At 37.1% G+C, this 17,635-nt stretch overlaps 1 protein-coding gene across 3 annotated transcripts in view; it reads left to right on the top strand.

The window, feature by feature from the left end:
• mipol1 (mirror-image polydactyly 1) overlaps positions 1-17,635 on the top strand; it is a 103,920-nt gene that overhangs the window by 67,782 nt on the left and 18,503 nt on the right. For 2 of the 3 annotated variants that reach the window (XM_077238952.1, XM_077238950.1), the window contains 3 exons: positions 1,498-1,668; positions 7,085-7,192; positions 16,603-16,703. In XM_077238952.1, the coding sequence (XP_077095067.1) occupies positions 1,498-1,668; positions 7,085-7,192; positions 16,603-16,703 (380 nt within the window). The remainder of the gene's footprint in view (positions 1-1,497; positions 1,669-7,084; positions 7,193-16,602; positions 16,704-17,635) is intronic. The other variant, XM_077238951.1, reaches the window with a different exon arrangement.

Genomic DNA, 17,635 nt, shown 5'->3' with positions numbered 1-17,635 from the left:
GAGATCCCATATGTGTATATTTTTCCATGGCTGCTCCTATCGGAAGCCCGTGTCTTTCCCTTGGGCTAAGTCACACATTATTTCATATGTTGTACAACCTTCGGGCTAGTCCATATGTATTTTCCACATAACTCCTTGAAGAAGTGGCTTCCGCAGCATTCTTTTTCCTAAACAGAAAGGGCACGCTTTCCCAGTGTTATCCAATATCTCACTGTATGGATTATCACAGAACAACAGTGACAGGTACACTCTGTGTAAGCCTCCTCCTATTGTACTTCCAGGCAAGAAGGTGAAGAGGGTTGCACGAGGTGCTGGATGGGATGCAGCAGCTGTGGCCCTTTGGTAGGGATTCCTATTAGTCAGTCATGACCTTGGTCAAAGTGACTGACCGATAGGGAACATCTCGGTTACATATGGTAACCCTCGTTCCCTGAGGGAGGGAACTGAGACGTAGGTCCTGTCACCACATCTGCTGCCACCCACCGGGGCGGCCAGCTTATCAGGCTTGGCTCCTCAGCAAAAACTTTGTTTTTGCTCAGTTTTTAAAACAACAAACAAAAAACAAAAAAAAGGGAAGAGAGAAGAGAAGACCGCTTGCGCTGCTGAAAGTGGAGAGGTAAAGAAGAGGCTTGCAGATTCACTCTGTGTAGTCAGCATACGAAGTGCTTGCACTGGGGTGGTTTGCTGAAGCAAAATGCTGAAGTGGAATCGCAGCAGCTGATCGTTATATACCTGCGCTGCAAGGCCGCGCAGCTGATGCAAATTATTGCAGTATTAAAACTCAGATCCAATGTGTATTGGCTTGTTTAGTTTCACTCGAAGTAGATTGGCCTCTCTAGCGATATTCCTATTGGTCAGTCATGACCTACGTCTCCGTTCCCTCGCTCAGGGAACGAGGGTTACCATATGTAACCGAGACGTTATATTTACTAAATAAAATTAAGTTGTTCAGTGAAAACATTGGAAATCTTTTCTTTGTACTTTTCTCAGTTAAATAGAGTTAACAAAATCACAGATTCTTGATTTTATTGCATGTTACAAAATATCCCAACTTTTCTTGATTTGGGGTTGTATTAACAACTGCACCAAATTGCAAATCTTTGCTCATTCCGGACCTCTGAATAAAATTGATGTTCAGGTATGAGCTCCACATTCTCACTATATCTCACTTATATAAAAGTTTGATGTATCAAATATAATACTTAACAAAAAATGCAAATACCATATTTTTAGATTTTGTCTAAAGGTTCAATTCTATTGTTCTATTCTAAATCTATTGTTCCAACCACTCAGAAGAGCTTTGCATCATGACAGAGAGTTTTACACCTCTCCTGTAAATGACTAGCCATAATTCAGTTGTTAATCAGAGATGCTAGAAACACGATTCAAATGCCAATGCCAGTGATAAGGAACAATTAGAAGAAATTAATATTTCATAATTCTTAATACATGATCAAATGCTGATGAACTGTGATTTTATTTGTATGTTCTGGTCAGGACCTGGAAGAGCTGTTGAACAGGGTTAACAGCGCGGACTCTGCCCTCGCTATCGAGCAGAGCGGGGCAGCCATCATCGAGCAGATCCAGAGAGCCAGAGAGCGTCGCTCCCAGATCACCTCAGAGGAGATGAAAGCCGTCATAGAGGAAAGAGACACTGCTATAACCAGGGTACAAACCTACGACACGTACATGCTCTCCACAAAGGGTCAATCCTAACCCACACCAGTCCTAAACACTCCACTCACAGTAGTTGTGTACCAAGCCAGAAACCTTTACACCATAGAAAAAAATCAAATACGACTCTCTAAATATTGACTATCTCTCCTCCTCCTGCGATTGAACTCCTCTGCGAGATGACTTTGATTATTGGTCTATTAAAGCACATACATCTGTGTTTATTCACAGATCCTGCACTGATTTAAGAATCAACACACCAGCTACCTAATTCACATGTAGGGACAAATATTGCTGCATAACCTCAAATATTTGGTATATCGTTCCTACACACATAATTCAATCAAATGAAAACAAACAAGCAGGTAGCTAAATATTGACATCCAGATATTCAGCTTCATCATAGAGTTCAAGTGTGGGGCAGTGTATGTATTTGCTGGGATTTCTTTGTTGATAAATATTGCCTACGTTACATAATTGGTGTTATATAATGTCTTTGATTTCATTATTTGGACACGTAATTGTATCTAACGGTCATTTCCGGTGTTGTTTTGGGTCAGTGGATACTGTGTGTTGTAACTTTTATCAGGTGTGATGGTACAGGTCATTGAGGCCTTTCTGACTATTTGATTTCCCAGACTTGTGACACTCAGAAATGAACAGTGTTTCAGACTGGTAATTTACTGTAATCAGTTTTATTGGATATGAAGTGGATTTTTGGAAAGTGATACAACACTCTTTTATATTGCCAAAAATAAATAGGGTTCTGGCAATAAAAGTGGAATTTCTGCTACGAAATGTAGTGTAGATAAAAGCATATAGAGTAACGATGAAAACTCTTTGTGTGATTGTAAATTAATCTGTGTAGGTGGTTGCAAGTTATAATCTGCTCTGATATTTCTATGGTTGGATTTGCAGGAATATTTTTGTTTGTAATGCTTTCTGTCTTCCTTATATATTAAAATATAATTTATTTCTGTGATGTTAAAGCTGAATTTTCAGCATAATTTCTCCAGCCTTCAGAAATCATTCTAATATTCAGATTTTCTGCTCAAGAAACATTTCGTATTATTATCAGTTCTTATTGTTATCAGTGTTAAAAACAGTTCTGCTTAATAGTTTTTAAAAAAACTTGTTTTTTTGTTGGATAAAAGGTAAAAAAAAACATTTATTTTTATTATTTTTATTTGAAATCGTTTGTAAATGTATTTACTGTCACTTTTGATCTATTTAAATAACACCACAGAGACATACACAACATTAAAAGCTTCATTTTAAAAGTTTCATTTTCACCACAGGGGGACTTTTAAAGTCCATCATTGTATCATTAATGCAGTGATTATTATATGTATGCTTTAAGACAAACCATGTGCAAATTGAACCAAAGACTGTCTCAAAAACGCGGTTTGAAATCGCTGGTGTTTCTGACGTCACAAACTACCTTGTAACCAATCAGGCCAACATGTGATCGTCAACAAGTGGATCTCTGAGCTGGTTGGGGCAGAGCTAATTTACATATTCATAGAACCGGGTATAGTAAGTAAGGCAAGGGTGTAGAGTTACATTCCAGCTTTTTCAGGGAAAAAATCATTTAAATATGTCATTTTGGTGATTAAAAATTAGTTTTAAGGGATATAATTGATTGATTACATGGGGAAATTGAACACCTGACCATCTAAATCCAAACAGCGACTTTTTTTTTGGCCGGGCAGTGTATATTTTAATGACATTTTTTAAATTATATGCTATTAAGTTTAAATTATAGCAATTAATTTTCAATGTCCAAAGTATATAAGAGGGTCTAAGATAAGGAGTTTTAAGTCCTCCAAAAAACTTAAGCATTGTGAAAAGAAAAAAATTTAATAGAGACCTTATGTTTAGATTTTGCACCGTATATATTTTAAATGTACTTGTACTGCTCAGATTCTTCTGATCGACTGAGTCCTTTATTGGAGGTAGGCCAGATTCATAAAATAAATCCTGTCGTGCAGATAAATGCAGGCGGAAAGCCAGTGACAGCTCAACCATGACAACCTGTGTCAACTTCTCTGAAATGAACAGAAGGCCAGGTGTCACTCTTCCAACTCCGCCCAAAAACAGCAGCAATTGGCCGCGAAACGTCCCCTAGAAGGCTTTTCATTGGGGCCAAAAACCTGAATCTGTGGGGTAATTTCAGAAATAAGTTGCAAAAACCCCAGGCCTAATCCCTCTGAGACGGGAATGGGTCCTCTCTCTATCCTCAAGGATATCTCCCTCCCCTGCCGTTCCACCCATCTCTCTCCTCATCTCGTAGGGATTAGAGCCCGGCTCCAGGCAGAGGGCCGCCACATCCCTTTGGCATGCCGGAATACGAAAAGCTAGATAAGTGCTGGAAGAAATAAATCTTATTCTCACTTCCTTCCTCTCCTCACAGTTAACGCAGAGAATAAGATCTGCTTCCTTATGTCCCTGCGCTGAGCGCTTATTGAATTTCTCTTGATCTTGATAGAGTGCTGATGTTAAAGTGAGAGAGGAAATTGAGTCGCATCTCATGGTGAATTAAGGTTAGCTGATTGTCTTGAGATCTTATTCCGCTGATTTTTTTTTTTCGCTTGTAGAACATGCTGTCACGTGGTTCAGACCTCTTATTTCTACTCTTGTGTTTTTGTGCTGTTTAATATTAACATCTGAGACTTTAATTGGTGGATTAAAAAGTTAAAATAGGTTAATGTGTCTGTTCCTACTTCCTACGCTCCATTTCGTCCTGGTTATTTTTGGGGCGCTGACTGCAGTGTTGGCCTTTTGCGTCACCGCAGTGGTGCATTCTGATTAAAATACGTTTCCCCCTAAAAGACATCTGCTGCCCGAGAACCATAACTCAAGCTGACACTAAAGAGGAGCTGTGTGTTTTGTCTGGACGGCAGCGGTATTATTTTAGTCTGCAGAGGAAAGAGACAGGAGTGGGGTCGGTGGCTGAGAGGCTTGTTTGCGCGGGCACTACTCTTTGAGACTGCTGAATGTTGAAACATTGGGACTTGTCAGGCCGTGAGGATGGTTTACATTCCTGGTAAGTGTCCGTCGATCCTGGAATGTGGACATGGAGAGGAGCACATATGGACTGGTAGAAAACAAGCCTACTTACAATAATACCCACCAAAGAGCTGATCAAAACAGTGTATGTTTAAAGTGCCTGTCTGTCTCTCAATCTGTCTGTATGAAAGTCTGCCGGAGAGTTTCATATTCTAAGGAAAAATGAGGAGAGGACATAGGCTTTGTGGTTAGGGAATTATGTTTAGGCACTTGTGCTATTCAATTCTGCTCAGTAAGCTGTCATATTTCAATGGAGTGAAACAACTTGAAAAATTTTAAAATAGTATTTGTAATAGTTTTAGCATTTAATAGTTTTTGAGGGCAAAGTGTACCACCAACATTAGTTGCACCACTTTACATGTAAAACCACATAATATATATATATATATATATATATATATATATATATATATATATATATATATATATATATATATATAAAATAAGAGCGATCATACAAAATGCATGTAATGTTTTATTTAGTACTGACCTGAATAAGATATTTTACATAAAAATTGTTTACATATAGTCCACAAGACAACAAAATTGCTGAATTTATAAAAATGACCACGTTCAAAAGTTGATGTCCCCTTGATTGTTAAAGGGGTGGTAAAACACATTTTTTCAAAGGCTTGATTATGTTTGTGGTGTGCACTATAACATGTTTTCATGCTTCGTTTTCTAAAAAATTGCATGATTTTTCATATATTTTACCTTTATACACTGCTCTGTCCCTCCTTGTAAAAACGATCTGATGGTTTCCGGGTTCTATGAAGCCAGTCCCTCAAAAATACCCAATGGGCTCAGATTGGTTAGCTGGCCCAGTGTGTTGTGATTAAAATTAAAGGGGTTACTTGGCAACTCTAGCCTTTTCTTCGCTGATTTTCACTTTTGTTATCGCAAGTTTTCTCCCCCGAGCTCCCCCTACAGCTGTGGGGCGTATAATTTCACAACATGTCGAATTGCCGTAAAGCAGTTTGTGTTTCTTGCTCGTTCTTGCTTCTCACGAGACTTCCTATTTCCAACTTACCGGGACATTAGTCCCCATGTTGCAAGGTTGGTTTTCTTTAAGTTCCCCTTTAAGTACAATTTACCTTGATTTTAATTTAAACATCAAATTTAAAAAGTTTTCATCCCCTGGCTATTTATTTATATATATATATATATATATATATATATATATATATATATATATATATATATATATATATATATACACACACATAAATTTTGCATTAACATACAATTAAAGTATTAGTGCTATTAGCGGGAAAATGCGTAATTTAACATTTTTTACATTTTAAAAATGTACTTAAAAATAGTTAATTTATTATTTTTATTTATTTATTTTTGCTAAATTTGTTTGACATATAATTAATTTTATCTGTATAATATTTACTTTGACGTGCAAATAATAATTATAATAATTATAATGAAACCCCAAAAAACTCTTTTGGCATCTCTTAAACACAAGTAGTCTTTTGTAATGTGCATTTTCCTAATATATCAATGCTGTTGAGTTACTCAAGTGGCTGAAACTATTTCTCTTTCCACTGTATGAACCTTCCACAGCACACATATTTTTCTTCATAAAAGAAAGTGATTTTATATTTGAAATATACCACAAATGAGTCTGTCCCTCCAGGGATCACAGACACAAACTGAGAGTAATATCAGCAAGCATGTGCTGAGGTTCTTACAGTAAATATAGTCATAACTGAGAATGTAGATTTTTACCCTGCAGAGATTTCACCTCTCATAGAACAGGCTTACATACACTATTTTTCCATGTGGCAATGCAACTGGTTTTCACAGGATTCTTGAGCCAACTTTAATGCAAATATTATTTAAACGCTTTCAACAAAGTTATAATCATTTGTGCACCAGTGTTTGCACTTTAAATTATTTTGTCAATAAAATGACCCCTACTCCTCGTAAAACGATTAATTATAGATCATAAGATTGTAAGAATGTAATATCTAACCAGTTATTTGGAATGTAAATATAATATAGTACAATGCATAGAGGAAATTTCTGAGAAACATCAGAGATGTCTTTTTTAGATGTGTTTGATCCTACTCTACAGAAACGAACAGGGAAAGTGACTGGGTAGGATCACCAGTAGTTAATTTGACATATTTTTGGCTTGTTTGGTTAATGCAAATGTAACCAGGTGTAAAAGCAAGCCTCCTATAGCTTGTCTAATCATCTGTGTAAATTGTGATTTAATGCATTCAAGTTATCCCGTTTCTCTCTCTCTCTCTCTCTCTCTCTCTCTCTCTCTCTCTCTCTCTCTCTCTCTCTCTCTCTCTCTCTCTCTCTCTCTCTCTTTCTTTCCCAGTGCAAGCGTCTGGAACAAGAGCTTATTCGTGTGAAAGAGCCATGCCATAATTCTGCAAACAGCACCCGCCACCTGGCCGCCCAAAACAATCGGGAACGAGCGAGCAAGGTAAAGCGCACACACACCTCCCGCGTGGGAAGAAGCCTCTGGAAATTAATGTCACGAGCCCTCGGGTTAGCCCACGCCAGCTTTCACAGAATGCACACGCTTGCCGAAACACACCAGGGGTGTTTGCCAACAACACCATCCTCGAATCCGACCTTCACCGTACGAGCAGTCCCCCGTACACGCACACGGTCACCCCTGGACCCTTTATCAGCCCATCATTACACTCTCCACTGTATCATTCATTAACTTCTATTTGCTCTCTCCTGCTCTTGTTTTCCAGCGATTTACAGCGATAGACTGGTGGCCGCGGGTGTCTGTTTGAAAGGGTTTTAGGATGACACAGGCTGGTCAGTGTGCTGCGATGCCTCACTGCGGGTCTGTCAGGGAGACGCAGGGCAAACACGGGCCTATTTGATTTGCTGTATTTATCTGATGCAGCCAGAGCCCTTGAGTTTAATGCAGAGTGCTGTAAAAGGGCCGTCATTAGATAGAGCTATGTAAACATGCACTGAGAGAGACTTGGCCAAGCAAGGGGGCTGATTTCAGCAGGGGTGCTGAGTCAGGATCGGACCTGTACCTGAACACACTGACTTAACCTGCGTCTTAGCTGGATATATTCACACACTAACTGCATTTGTTGTAATCATCCACTTAACCTCATCGTCATCGCCCAATGGGCTGCAGGTGTCAGAGGGGAGGTTGAGCTTGTGTTATTATTAGCATTCATGGTGAAACAGTTTTTACACCGTTTTATTCATCACATACATATCAGTGCAATGGTAGTGAAATAGTGTACCATCTCTAAATAGCTCATGGCTTATAAAAAAAGGTTTTTGATGGTCGACTAGTCAACTAATTGTCCAACAACTGACATTTGATCGATACACCTCACTAGTTCAAACGTCAGTTGTTAGACGTAGATTGTCTAATATAAAATTTTGATAGTTTTATTGGGTGAAACCCCTTCTCAAGAAAAGAGAAAAAATTGTTGTTTATTTATTTAATTATTTATTATTAATTACTTTTATTTACTTTTTTATTATTTTCATGTATTCCTAACTATAAATGTTAAATTACCTTGTTAATTTTTTGTGTTAAATTTAGCACTCATTTTTAAAAAGTGGTTCAAGGAAATAGTTTTCAGATATTTATTTAGGCTTTTTCTAGGCCTGTAATCACTTGCTTTGTTACTGTAGCCATATGATGAACATTTGCTGTCGGATTCACAGAAACAAACCAATGGTGAGGGGCAAAACTGGTGATAATGATACTCCAACTTCATGATATCATATGATGAGGAACAAATGGATACTGGATTGTTTGTATTTAGATGTGATGATGTGGATTGTGGTGTGAAAATGCTTTGATTCGTCTGTGCCACATGGCGACGATTACCAGTAGATAAAAAATAATGATTATTTATAATCTGGTAAAAAGTCCAGTCTGTCTCCAAGCAATTTTACATAAGATTTCCCCCAAAAAATAAAAAATTATATTTCACATTTAAGACTGTTCGGCTGATGGCTTATTAAGAAATATATTAAATTTTGTTATTAATGTAGCACTTGGTTTTTCTATAAATCCCCTTAATTATAGATTGACTCCTGGGATTATAGAGCGGGGTTTTTAATTTAAAACGAAATGGGAACAGCTGTCGTAAAATTAGTCAACAGTGCCAGGAACATATCCACAAAACAATTTAAAAATGAACAGGACTTCCACTTATCGATTGACATTTTACTTTAAAGAAAGCCAGAGAAAATCTTCAGGGTGAAAAAAAAATTTGAGTTTAAGATGATGAGCAAAGACTTTTCTGAAATCTTTATATTTAGCTTTTAGCTCACACTAACTTTCAGGGATTTCATTTGGATGATTAATTTCTAGGTTTTTAATCGACAGACTCTTTAGAGAATGTTAACCGGTGTTCTTTTTATCATGGAAGATAATTATGAAAGATAGGCCAGTTGTTTTTCTTTTCAATTAAGATGGAAATTAGGGGCGTATTTAGCGTTTGTTGTCATTTCATCATCATATTTCACCAGAACAGCACAGCACCTGCAAAGGTTTTTTTTGGCTCGTGACTTTTGTCAGTTGATAGCACCCCGGGCTATTCCTTGTCTTATCTCTTCAGTCTCATTTTCACCTCAGCGCATGTAAAAGAACCTGCTCAACAACCATAAGAGCGTTATTGTTGGTCAGGCTTTGCTATCTTTGTGGTGGCCAATTGCCTGCAGTAAAAAAAATGGCCTACAGTACAGTCCCCATAACAAAAACAGACTAAATAATGTCTAATTAAAATCTAATACAGCCAGAAGGTGTATATAAGGATGTGCATGTTTAAGGTGCAATAATTCTCAAACGCACATTTAATCTGTTTGCATCCTTACCCCTTGTGTGTGTGTGTTTACCAGTTATTTTAGCTCATTTGATTATGACTTAAGCGCCGTTTAACGCATAACTTAAATGGCATAACAGATATTTAAATCTATTCTGCAGTCTGTCAAATCAATCTGGGCCTTTTTTTAAGCGGGAATGTGTTAATGGGAAATCTTGAATGTGAAATGTGTGAAAGCAGGTTTGTGTGAACCAATTTCGTTTTCTAATTTCATGAGAAGAAAGGTAAAACCTTTTTGGGAATGACCTGACAGGAAACAAGGTTCATTTAAGGGACAAAGACTTTTTAATGTTTCAGTTAGTCTGTAATATTTCAAATTAGCTTACATTCAAATTATAGAGATGCAACGTATATGTGCGTTTGTCGGCTGGTTTTAGTTTGAAGCGTGCAAGTCCCTCTACATGCTGAGTGGGGGATGTGGACAGGCTCGCGGGGGCCGTTGTGAAGAGCTCTGTCCTCGCTCTGAACCACCTGTGTTTGCTCTGCAGCTTTTCTCTTCTGCATTGACAGCAGTGAAGGGATCTCACACGCCTGCTCCTGCCCCCATCACTCTCTTGGCCTTCATCGTTCTGTCCAGACCTCACCTTTAACTTCTTCTGCGGGGCCCTTACTGATTTCATCTCAGGGATCTGATTTTTACGTATTTACGTATTTTCTGACCTGAAAAGTGTGAACAGCATGAATTTGTTTGGGCTTATGATGATTGAAATCATGAAAAGACCTTAAACCATTACTAAATAAATGGAAAAATGTTAAAGCGACGTAGGAATGGTGTTACTCACCAGTTGCTTTGAACTTTTTTATGAATTTTGACAATGCATGGTTGTGAGAGAGAATGTGTTATGGCTTTGTGCGATCATCAAATCGCAACGGTTGTGATATATTTAAATATATATATAGACTGATGCGCTGCATGTTTCAGAGTAAAGCCAGAGCGCAGCACTGTGTTCATTTTCAGTTTTGATTCACAGTAAATGCTACTCTGCGAGTGCTGTATGTTTGAGTCAGTTAGAATTTGCGTTTGGGAACTCGACACCCATCTTGCAAAATTGGTAATGTCAACAAAGAGAAGCGATAGGGTCCCCCTGCATGTTTCTGCCAGAATAAAAGCTCAATAAAGTAAAATAAAATAATTAATTATTAATAATTGGCATGTTTGTAATTGGCAATAATCCTTCTTTTTTATCTTTAGCTGATCACATGACTGCATTTGATGTGACACTTATGGACCACAACTATGGATGAGATTACATTTAGTTAATTATTTGTAATGGTATTGATGTTTGTTTGATGCCTCAAAAATTTCTTTTTAAATGGAAAATATTGAAATTATTCCATGGAACACAAAAGAGAATCAAATGTGTGTGCGTTGTACGTGTGTGCATTCAAACCTGGCTCATCATGCCAGATTTAATACCAATGAATTAAAACTAACATCTTGTCATGTTTTAATTAAATGAACTAACTCTGAATATAGTGAACAAGTTATATAAGTTGTTCTCAATCTCAACCTTTGGACTTCAAGGCCCTCTTTGCCCAAGACTATTCAAAGCTCCTTTGACCTAATCTCATGAGAAAACTAATAAGGTGACAATTTGGTATGCATTTTCTTCGAAAACAAATTATTTTTGTACAAAAAAAATTAAGAAGGTCTAAGCAGATCATATGGAAATGTACACTTTACATTGTACAAATTCATACTAATAGTCACCAATTTGCCAAAATATTTAAAAATAGTAAAGTAGTTAAAAATAGTAAAATTGTTTTGCGGCCCTCTCCTATATAAGCTGAAATGTACCTCTGGTACTCCTGTTGTAATAAAACAAATAAACTTAAAAATATTATGTTAGTTTAATGTTTTACATCTGTATTTTTTTCTGCTTTTTAAATTAGATTATTAATTAAAGTAATTTTAAGATTTATTGGGCCCCCAAGGAAGATTACAGAGGCCCCGGCCCCCTGGTTGAGAACCTCTGAATTAAATGGACTATCTTTATGATTCTTTTATGGTGCTTTTTCGACTTTGATAGTCCATGTTGACTATTTCGTCCTATAGATAAACCTGGACATTCTTCAAAATGATTCCTTTTGTCTTCCACATGACAATAGAACGAGTAAATTGCACTATTTTAAGGAGCCATGGCCTAACACACAAGCTGTGGACACATTGAGCCTTGGTGCTCATGCATTAAAATCTGGCCTGCATCATTTCCTGGTTCTTTTCCACATCTAATAAATGATGGAGGTTCCTCATAAAGATCTCTTTCTGAGCATTCAATTCTTTGGGGATGTTTTAGTTGTACAAGTTGTGAGTCTTACTGGCGATTTAAAGCGAGAGAGATTTATGAGTGTGTTCTGGGGAGGAGGGATCTCATGCGTTTGGCCTTTTTGTTGTCAGGCGAGGATGCAAGTCTTTTGTCTCTGACCTGTACAGCTGAATATGTTTGATCACACATCATCAGGTGACAGGCTTGGAAATAGAGAAGGGGTGTGTGTTTCACAGGATTAGTCCTTATAATGAAATGGTCCAGTTCAAATTTGTGTTACATGTGTTAAAGTGTTTAATCTTTCATAACAGTTAGACTAAGAATTAGTTGTTTGCTTAACAGTTTAGCAAATACTTTTATGCATTTATTAGAAGCTGGTCAGAGAAGTGCATTCTTGACATCTGAGTGTAATCTGAAAGCAAACAGTATTTTTAACACGAGGAATCCCAAGGAAGTACTTCTTTCTTTTTACGGAAATAATATGCTTTTAAAGAATATACCTAAGTGCAAACTGAATGTAATGTTTTAATATATATATATATATATATATATATATATATATATATAATATCGAAACTGCACACAGTTAAGGCCCGTTCACACCAAGGTCGATAACTATAATTATAATGATGAAGATATAATTCTAAAAATCATTTTAAATACAAAAGAATAGCAGTGTCCACACCACAACTATAACGATAATGGCACAGAAAAATTATATCGTTAGAATCACTTTCAGAACAATTTTGTTTCAGCTAATGAACAATAAAAACGATGACAGCAAATCAGAATCCATCCTGCTTTCTAAAAGCCCAAAATTATCAATAAAATGAAATTAAAGTTTCATTTTATTGATTAAAAAAAAAAATTCACGCAATATTAATGCTGCAGCCCGTCCGATATAGATATAGAGCCATTTTGCATGGCTATGAGTGTTAAACCACCTTCATCAACTACTATTCTGGATATAAGTACCCAAAGTATATGATACAGCTTTCATTCTTCAGGTCAATCATGTATTTTGAATAAGTAAAGCAATATCTTTGTCATAGTATCCTTTCAATTGTTAAAGTTACCACAGTCATTGCATGTGCTGCACTTTATTTGTACCGTTTTATTTTTAATGGTTTATTTTTATTTATCCGTTTACCTTTTTTAGAATTTGAAAGATAATAAAGATATTGTTTGATAAGTGAGATCTCTGATTGTAGTCCTTGAAAATCAAAAAACAAAAGTTTTATTTGACAGTATCTGTTCGAAGTCGAACCCTGTTATAATATATTTATTTCAAGAGAGCAAGAAAGCGTTGGGTGACCTCTGACATGATACGGGCCGTGCTGCTTTAAATGAGCTTCAGTCAGCGACAGAGCGGACTGTGACACCGCTGATAACCTCCATCACATCCTCCTCTCCCCACTGGGTCAGAAAGGCCACGACCAGCCCACCTCTGCCCCACCAAACGCTCGCTCATAAAGGTCAAGGCTGCGACCCTCCTTTGCAGGGCTTAATCTCTACAGGTTAACACGTTACTCTGGGAACCTAATTTGGATAATATTGTAATGAATGCTGATAAAATACATAAGATTAAAAGAGTTGCGCTTTGAAGTCGAGCTCCCCTCCCTGTTGGAGAAAAGTACATATTGACTTTAGAGGTTTGAGGCTTTTTGATGTTCTCTTTGACTTTCGAGACCTGCACTCCAGTAATTAGAATGATTGGAGAACCAGCGGAAGCTGCATGTGCTCATGGGTAAGTGTTAGAGGGATTTAAATGCACTGGTGTTCGAGTCATAGGCCTGTTTCCGTTGCAGTCATGCATTGTGTTTAGGATGCACGCATACTTATCTACAACATGCAAATATTGTATTTGCTTATGTGTCTTTACTCTGCAGTTGAAGATTTTTTTCATAGGCGTATAACGGTGCACTGCGCTCACGTTGCAGTGAAGCATTGCAGGTTGATTTTAGTAAAGAAAAGAAACTCCCCAATCCAATGCATCTTGATAAGATACTGCTCGATGTCAAACAGGTGCCTAGAAGCCGAATGCTTTTTGCAGACAATGCGTCCAGTAAGATGAAACCTTTAAAGGTTTATCAGTTTACGATACACCCCGAAGATAAGGCACGGACAGCATTCCTGTGTTTCTGAAGTAAACTTGAAATTTCAAGCCTATCAACGACACACCTCAATTTGACAAACCCCAGATTATAGCAAAAGTTACTAAAGAGTCATTCATCTCTAGTGCTAATGATAACTCCAAGTCTTGCATTCCTTTGAATGAATAGTTCAACAAGGAAATATAAATATTGTCATTGTTTACTCGCCAGCATGTCATTCCTAACCTGTATGCCTTTCTTTATCATGTGGAACACAAAAGGAGACTCTTTGATGTACTTGCTCTATATTTCGGGTTTTCTGAAGTAATACAATAACTTTTAATGAAGAACAGGCCATAATTTACCTTAAAATGTCACCCCCTCACCAGGATTATTTTGACCCCTCAGTCAAGATGAATGTGAATATAGATTTTAATGATGAAATAGAATTAGAATATTTAAAAAAAACTCACAATTACTGCATAGGTTTTCTTGCATTAATATTAGGCTGCTATAGCAACTGTTTCAGTCACAGTTTGAATGGCACACTTTACACATTAACCTATACAAACTTTCCTCGCCACAAAGAATGCAGCAATATATTTTCATGTTTAGAGGGCTAGATAATTGGTCGTAGTTAGTTTATTATTTTACTGTATAGTTATTGATTGTCAACGGTTGCAGTTCAGACTGTTCTGATACCATAAATGTATGCATCTGTTAACCCGCTCGCGATGAGCATGTGATTAATAGGAAAGCAGACACATTTCATTACTTTTGGTGGTGGGATCATGGTAACTTGTCTGTATTTATCATAAAACCGCATTTAAGACATTTAATATCTGGTGGTCTAATACATGATTATTTCATGATTTCGATGAGTTGGTAAATATGTTGGTATTTTATTTTTTTATGTGATTATTTAATTCTCTGTATTTCCTCAGTAGCTATTAGTTTCATATTTGTAGCAGCGTCAGGTTTGTTTACGGTCCAAGAAAAAAAACTGAATGGCCCACATATTATAAAAGCCGACCAATGAGGTTGTGAACATATCCCTATGGCTTTAGTTTCTCTATCTTTTGGTTCGGTGATAAAAAAAAATGCTAGTCTGAACTCTAAGTGAACCACTAAATGTTTTTGGGGGTTTTTGGTCCGGACCAAATGAACCAAGCAAACCGAACTACACGTATGAACACACCCTTAGTCGTTATCAAAATTGCTAGTCAATTTAAAAAAAAAAACAATTTCAAAGAAACCAGCAAGTAACACATTAAATTAAACATGAAATATTGAAGTAGAAAAACGGACAGTGTTTTCCAGTAAAATATATTACCCCAATAATCTTTTATTTTCAACTTTGAAAAATATTTTTTTACTCTGTTTGAAAAAACCTGTGGCAAAGTAAATGACAGATTTTTCATTTTTGAAAGTTTTTTTAACGGAACTATCCTCTAGTTCCTTCTCTTTTAAACCCCTCTCTTTTCTTTTCTTCTCCGTTTATCTCTCCCTGTCTTTGTCCTCTGTCTTTCTCTCAGGGAGTATATTGCAGGACTTTACAGTAGCACAGGTTGTCATGTTTGTTTAGACAGCCTCCATTGTGTCTGTCTCCTCACCCAGCTGTTGAAAGGATGAGCCCATCAATACATCTGTTTCAACGGCAGGTCATTAGCAAGGGCTTTATTGTGCCACAGGTTTAGGCAATGAGAGGTAGGAGACCTTGTTTACCCGGCCTTCCCCACACCCACTGGCTCAGGGATCCCTCGGTCTCACGACACACCGCTGCTGAGTAGGTGCTGAGTTAAAAGACAATAGAGTCAATTGGATCCCCCTCAGTGTGAGTTTCTCCTTGTGTGCACATGAACGAATGAATGAAGTTCAGTTGGAGTTCAGATGGTTATCTGTCTGACATTGAGGATAAAAAAAACTTAACGAAATCTTTAGACGAGTACACTCTACGAAACAGTAGAAGGAGAAACCTTTCTATAGAAGAAGTCAGTTTACGTTAATGTTCACCATAGCGCCCGCACAGCAATGCTGTTATGAATTGCATTTTACACACATTTTGTGTGAAATTGAGCTTGCATATTAGCTTACTTTTGCTCTCACCTACCGACGAAAGCACAGGGCATGTGACATTTTCTGTTTATCTGGTTTGATTCCTTGCTGTTACAATATTTTAGTATTTGTATTTTTTAATCCGCCAGCCGATTAATCGCCAAATATTCAAACGTTTTTAGACCCAGCACTGGCTATAAATCATGTCCGTTTTATGCGTTGTTTCTTTTCATTTTTAAAAATATTTTATTGGCATTTTTATTTTTTTGTTTTGTTGTTTTCGAGGGAGTTTTCTTTGTGCTTCTTGGAGGTTTAGTTAGTAGATAATAAAGTAAAGAATAATTAAGAAACATTGTGTATGATTTAATTTAAACAATTTTTTTACGCATTATTTATTTTCATTTTTTATTTTATTCGTTTTTGTATCATTGTTTTTTTTATTTAGCCAATTGTAAAACCTATATCAGCCATACTCTAGTTCTTTTCTATTTCTTTGTCTTTATTAAAGGTTTAGTTTTGTCATTTGAGCTGTCCATACATGAACAATGTGTTGTGAGAGAGCTTTATATGATCTGACATGCATTTCTTCAATCTCTACAGCTTGAGGAGGAGCTTCAGGAAGCCCAGAGAGAACGAGATAAAGCCCTGGTGCTCAGCCGCACACTGGAAGAAGAGCTGCAAACCCTACACAGGTATCACAGGTGAACCACCTCACCTTACACTGCACAGTAACAACTCCTTAAATGACTCATTTGATGCATTGTACAGTTTGTTTGAGTTGTAATGGAGCATGAACCTGCTGTGACATGCTTTAAGTGTTCAGTGAATTTGCAAATAAATAGAGGTGCAGGACATGGTGTTTTATCTAGACTAGAGGATTGTAATAATTCAGGTTATGGGTAAAATGTTGATTTCAGTGCAGGAATTAGGGGAAAACCTTTGCATGGCATTCCAGAGTAGAGGAACCAGATGGGCTTTGTTTTAGAGGTGGTCCAGTCCATCAACAGTGGATTCTGGAGGTTTATGCATGTCACATAGTTTCATATAGCCTGTGTATGTTGTTGCAACATGGCACCTGGTAAATTTTTTACAGATTTTGCCAGATTGAAGCTTTCAATCTGAAGAGAACCTTCCATTTTTGTGTGCAATATGCGTAAGGTCTGTGAGTAGTGGTAGTTTGAGGTTGAGGCTACATGTACCATTGTTCACCTAAGCACATTAGTCAACAGTAAAAAGGCCCCGATATGCTTACGGACAAGTTCTTTTTCCTTCTTCGCTTAGGGGTAAAAAGATGTTTGGAATACCTGAGCAGCGGATCACTGTTAGAAAATATCCTGACATCGCCCACGCTGCTGAGAGCGGTGTTTAGATGAATATGTAAATATGAGCTGCACGCTTGCCTCTCAATAAGAAAAAAAATGCACAAAAAAAAAATGACACTGTTGAGAAAACAGCAGTTAAGAAACCATCTGATCATAGTGATGTGGATGTGTTTGCACAATCTCTGCAATTCAGCATTCCAGTCATGTTGCGTGTATTTATATAGCACGTTAGATTGCATTAAAACAAGCAGCTTTACACTAAAATGTTTCTGTGTCTCGTTCAATTAGAAGTACAACTTCAGTTTCTATTA

This window comes from Siphateles boraxobius, unplaced genomic scaffold, assembly GCF_051911475.1.
Source record: "Siphateles boraxobius isolate OS27281-9 unplaced genomic scaffold, OSU_SipBor_1 22, whole genome shotgun sequence".
NCBI classification, from domain to species: domain Eukaryota; kingdom Metazoa; phylum Chordata; class Actinopteri; order Cypriniformes; family Leuciscidae; genus Siphateles; species Siphateles boraxobius.
Note: the sequence above shows the minus strand (reverse complement) of the source record. Positions and strands in the feature narration are given on the sequence as shown.